Genomic DNA, 5469 nt, shown 5'->3' with positions numbered 1-5469 from the left:
ACAAAATAAGCTCTGTGATCAACAAAAGTTTATAATCATACATGTTTTGTTCATCATGATAATCTTCACAAATGAACACAACTTTTATGAAATCTAAAAAACATTTTCCCTAAAAGTTTGAGTTAGCGATTATAAACTCAATGAGGCTATGAAAGCAACTATTTGGACCCAAATGTCCCATTTAGCCACTTGTTAACAGACACCTTTTTCAAGTCACTTAAAAGCTTAAAAAACATGAGTAAGGTGTTACTGATTTATTTTATGTTGTGGAATAGAATGTGAAAATATTTTGCGCTTGTGTTAACCACAGACCTCATTTCAGGCATTTCACCAGAAACTCATTCAAAAAAAGCCATTGACTTCAGGACAGTGGAAGTGGAAATGCTAAAATGCCAACTTGTTTCCAGGGTTAGGCCTACAAAATACGTCATCACTGCAGCACTCTATAGTGAATAAGAGTATAGGGGGTGATTTCGGATACAGCCTTGATTAGTTTGTTAGCTGTGCAGTGAGCAGAGTTTTGAGGTAACACTTACACGTCATGAACAGCTTCCTGCTGATGTCTGATACACGCCTATGACTGTCGCAATAATGTTTAAGCAATACAGAGCAAAAAAAATAGTGCATATATGTGATATAAAACATGTTTTTCCAGTGAACTCCCATTCTGGCAATGTTAAATTGAATTTTTAGGGTGTGATCCTGTCTTGGTTTGGTTGGTTAGAGCTTTATTGGCACGACTAAGATACGATTGAGAGATTCAATTAGTTTTGATGATGAAAGACGCCTGCAGTGAGACTCAATCTATTTGTTGCCCCCTGCTGTGGTGGAGGAGTGCTTAGGGAGGTGGAACCAGGGTCATGAGGTAAAGTAGGAGTTTTGCATCGAGTAGAGGCGATCAATGGGATTTCCTATCCGCCCTGCCAGAACTCCACCGTCGGCAGTCGACAAGAGACAGTCTCCGAGATGACTGAGGCTTCCATCACTGTCCAAGTCATGGAAAATTGTCTCAGAGTCTGAAATGAAGTCAGTGTTCAAATGCAAACAAACATTTCGGTTAACTGAGAAAAGAACCAATGCTGAAGTTGGTGCAGTAAGAGATCCTCACCGTAGGAGTGCATCTGCTCGGGGCCTAGCTGTGGTGGCGTGAGCCCGTGTCGGAACTGCTCGCTACCGTATATGTTGGGATCCAAAGCCAGCAGTTGTTGGCGTGGCAGAGAGGAATATGAGAGCAGCCCGTCCAGTCCGTGACTGCTGGAGCCATCTGTGGAGAGACGGAGCCCGGTTCACACCTTTCATCAAGCCATTTCACACAGTTGTCCATCCACTCCAGTGTGTGTCCGTGCCTTACCCTCGCTGTCATCGTTACTCTGGCGCCCCCCCCTGCTCGGACCCCTCCTGGTCCCGCCCATTTGCTCCTGTTCTTGCTGTTGCTGCTGCTGCTGTTGTCTGCGAGCGATCTTCTTCATCTGAACTCGCAAAACAAGAGTTTATTGACATCCCCTGGTCCTGGAACAGCATTCCCAAGTAATAGTTATACATCGCTATCTATCTGTCTGTCTGTCTATCTATCTATCTATCTATCTATCTATCTATCTATCTATCTCTGTCTGTCTGTCTGTCTGTCTGTCTTTCAATCTATCCATCTGCTTTTTCCTAAAAGTATCTATCTATCTATCTGTCTGAAAATGTCTATCCATCTGTCTTTCAATCTATTCATGTTTTTCAATCTATCCATCTGCTTTTTCCTAAAACTATCTATCTATCTATCTATCTATCTATCTATCTATCTACCTATCTATCTGTCTGTCTGTCTGAAAGTGTCTATCCATCTGTCTATCAATCTATCCATCTGTTTTTCAATCTATCCATCTGTTTTTTCCTAAAAGTATCTATCTATCTGTCCGTCCGTCCGTCCATCTCAGTCTGTCTTCCTATCAGTCTTTCTGAAAGTAAGCTTGATGTCTCGATCTGTCATCTGTCTGTATATCTATCTCTCTATCTGAAAGTGTTTGTCTTTTTTTATCTGTCTTTCTTAAAGTATCCATCATGCAATTGACAAGCATTTACTGTTTTGTCAAAAATTTACAGTTACATGAAGTTTTTGATTTTCAGTTTATTTTAGTTCTATTCTCTTAAGCCATGTTTTAAGTCTCCGAAATAACACAAACACTGAAATCTCATTTACTGATAGAACAAGGATGGTATTTTTGCTTTTCTCTGGGTTAAATCATGATGAAGCAAACAGGAATGTTTTCAGAATTTACCAAAACCTGATGCCAGCCTACCTTTGCTCTCTGGTTTTGGAACCACACCTGCACGACTCTCACCGTCAGTCCAGTCTCAGCTGCAAGAGTTTCTCTGACCTGCAACAATAGTATATGCATGAGATGTACACAAGTGCTGTTTCCACATGTAATGCACACGAGCGGCCTGTGACTGCTAACCTTTCGGCAGGGTTTGGAAGACACCTCAAAGGAAGCCTTGAAGGCACGTCGCTGTTGTGTGGTCAGGATGGTACGTGGTCTCTTGGATCTCTTGTGCTCCTTCCCATCATCCCCAGCCTTCCCACCAACAGAGACACCACCACCATCCTCATCCTCACTCTTTACTGCAAAGGGGAAACTGAGCATTGGCTTAAAGGTGAAGGTCCTAAAGGTCCATTTCTGGACTTTAATTATTCACGACCTTCAGCGATAGAGCGAGGTCACTGAGGTTACCTGACTCGGTAGGGACCGGGCTGATGGCAGCCAGCATCTCTCTCTCTTTCTCATAGTCTCCCCGGCAGAGCAGCTGTCCCTCCTTTAGCACAAACTCATCACCTCTCTGCAGCCGGCGCTCACACTCACAGCAGCTGAAGCAGCCCAGGTGGTACACCTGTCCCAGCACACGCATGATGAGCTCTGAGCGGCCGATCGCCTGCAGACAGGCACTACACTTCCGCACAAACAACCTGACACACACATGGGCACACGTTATTGATATGTTTTTGAACATTCACTTTATGCAATGTTTTGTCTGTGACACTGGGTGGCAATATTTGACAACGGACTAGATGTCACACAAGCAACTAAGCAAAAATGTATCATTTAACCCTTTAAAGCCTATTGTATTATATTTGATACACACATTTCTAAGACCACTAAATGATCAACATGATCAAAACCTTGTTGGAAAAAAAAAAAAAAACTTCTGTTGTCTGATTGATAGTTTATACTTTTTTTTTTTTTAGCAAGTAGTTTAATTCTAAAAACATCCACCTTCAGATCTTTAGTGATTTTTATAAAGTAAATGTATAACTTTTTTATTGTTGGTAATATTTCAAAATGAACATTTATCGGATTGAATCAATGTAGGTTTAATTACTTGTATAATAATTTTTTTTTTAAAAGAAAAATCATGTTAAAATGTATGAAATTTGATGCATCGGGCCTTTGAGGAATGTTTATTTATTCATCTCTCAATCATTGTATTGCACTGCATTCTATAAAAATAAAAACTACCAAGCTTTCACCATAAAAGCATATAAATATAAACAAATTATTGACACATATTGAGTAACAATTTATATGCATTTTATGCAAGTAGTCGGCTATACTTTTAACAAGATGTCACTGATTTACATTACAAGCTATATCGCAAATCAGAATTTCATCTTTTTGATCATATAAATGTTTTTTCCTCGAGTATCAGCTACATATTCTCACTTTATATGAGCCACAAAAGCCTGATGTATCAAATATGACACTGAACAAAATACACATGCAAAATGTATATTATATTTTGTCCTAACGTTAAATAACGTTTTACAGGGTTAATTTTATTAACATTTATTACACTGCATTTAAGCTGTACATTTTATCAGTGTGTCAGCTGGGAATTGAACCCATGACCTTGGTGTTGCTGGCACAGTGCGCTATATTAAATGTTTTAAAACTTAATGAATTTCCAAAATGATTAACAAATACAGGGATATACAGGGCAAAAGTGAGCAAATGTATTAAGAAGGTCATTTGTCCTGCTACCAACACTGAGAAATGCCTCTTTAAACCGTTTTCCTTCTAAGTGGCTCATCAGCATCACAATTTGTTTTAAAGGCATTCTCGCTCTTCAATCTCCACCAAATCCCTCGTTTTTTCCTCCTCTCTCTCCCCTCCCTCACCGCTTGATATTTTCTGCCAGAATTCCCTGTCCTCCCTCTCTCGCGCCCAGCCTCCCTCCCCAGCTCCATGAAACTAATAAAGACAGGATTAATTAGATTGTTGTTTAAACAGTGCGATGCCCAGACAGACGCTGTAAACTCATAACCAGGGATTGAGGATAGCATGGGGTTAATCTCTCCTCTCTCTTTTTCACACACTCGAATAAACACACCATACTCACACACACACACATTTACCAGCACCTTTATATGGCCGTGCTCATGTACTCTCATAAATATTAACAGGTACCCACAGATGAACCTGTAGACGCTCATGTGGTGTCGATGACAATCTAATCCTCCTGCACAGTTCATTAAGCCAAAGCAACAGTCACCACTCACCCAAATTGTGACATAAACCAGTGTGAAGTTACTGTCAAACACCTGAACCAGACTAAAAAAAAAAAATGGTAGATTTCAAATGTAGGCTGTTGTTGTGAGTGTGTTATGTGGTTGCTAGGGTGTTGCTTGCTGTCCCCAGTCTTATGATATTGTCGTCTCGGGACCCTCCTTCAATGCATTTTTTTCCCCCCAACCAAGTGAAAAATCATCAAAAGCCACTCAATTTTACGTATCATACTATCACGGTGCAGGACAAGGTATTATTTAAAGTAATAGTCCTACTTGTGCTTAAGGGTTTGTTTAGATCACTAACCCTAAATATAAGCAATAATAATAGGGATACCTGCATTAGTGACCTAAAAGCACATATATAGGTGGCACATAAAAGAATAGATGCTGTCACACATGATAAGATGAACACAAAACATTTTGGAGGTGAGGAACAGATGAAATGCACGTTTGATGGATAACGCAGACTTCATAACAGTTCCAGAGACGGATGGCGGGAGTTCTGGTGTGTGTGTGTGTGTGTGTGTGTGTGTGTGTTTGTGGGTGTTGAGGAGCACCGAGTGCAGGAGATGAAGGTGTCATATCAGAAATCTGCTGAAGGGAGAGGCAGCCAGGTCCACACATTATAGCCTCTAATCTGCATGGATGTGATGATCCTGTCCGAAACGCAGCTGCTATGGCTAATCTGTCTCAATCCATCTGCCAAAAATGCCAAATTACCCAAATCACCACCTACAAAGAAGACCAACTCTAAAAACTCATACAGCAACTGACTCTGAGAGTAAATCTCATGTAACCTGTCATATTTCACCTCTAATCCGAAAGAAATAAGTGGAAAAACTAAATTTTCCTTAAAGACAATGAAGTCTATTTTTTTGGCTCTGACACAATTTTTATAGTTAATATTTCAAGTTATT

General features: G+C 40.2%; 1 protein-coding gene across 1 annotated transcript; it reads right to left on the bottom strand.

Annotated features, from left to right (window-relative positions):
• Window positions 1–285: 285 nt before the first annotated feature.
• On the bottom strand, window positions 286–2953 carry LOC107731435 (LIM homeobox transcription factor 1-alpha-like; the record flags this gene model as incomplete). The annotated part of the gene is made up of 6 exons (XM_016542516.1): window positions 286–1016; window positions 1109–1264; window positions 1352–1469; window positions 2289–2366; window positions 2448–2611; window positions 2721–2953. Coding segments are annotated over 6 exons (907 nt in total), but the record flags the coding sequence as incomplete, so codon positions are not given.
• Between the last annotated feature and the right edge of the window lie 2516 nt (window positions 2954–5469).

Source organism: Sinocyclocheilus rhinocerous, unplaced genomic scaffold, assembly GCF_001515625.1.
Source record: "Sinocyclocheilus rhinocerous isolate Xijiao unplaced genomic scaffold, SAMN03320098_v1.1 scaffold31146, whole genome shotgun sequence".
Classification (NCBI taxonomy): domain Eukaryota; kingdom Metazoa; phylum Chordata; class Actinopteri; order Cypriniformes; family Cyprinidae; genus Sinocyclocheilus; species Sinocyclocheilus rhinocerous.
The sequence above is the reverse complement of the archived record's forward strand: the minus strand, read 5'-3'. Positions and strand labels throughout refer to the sequence as shown.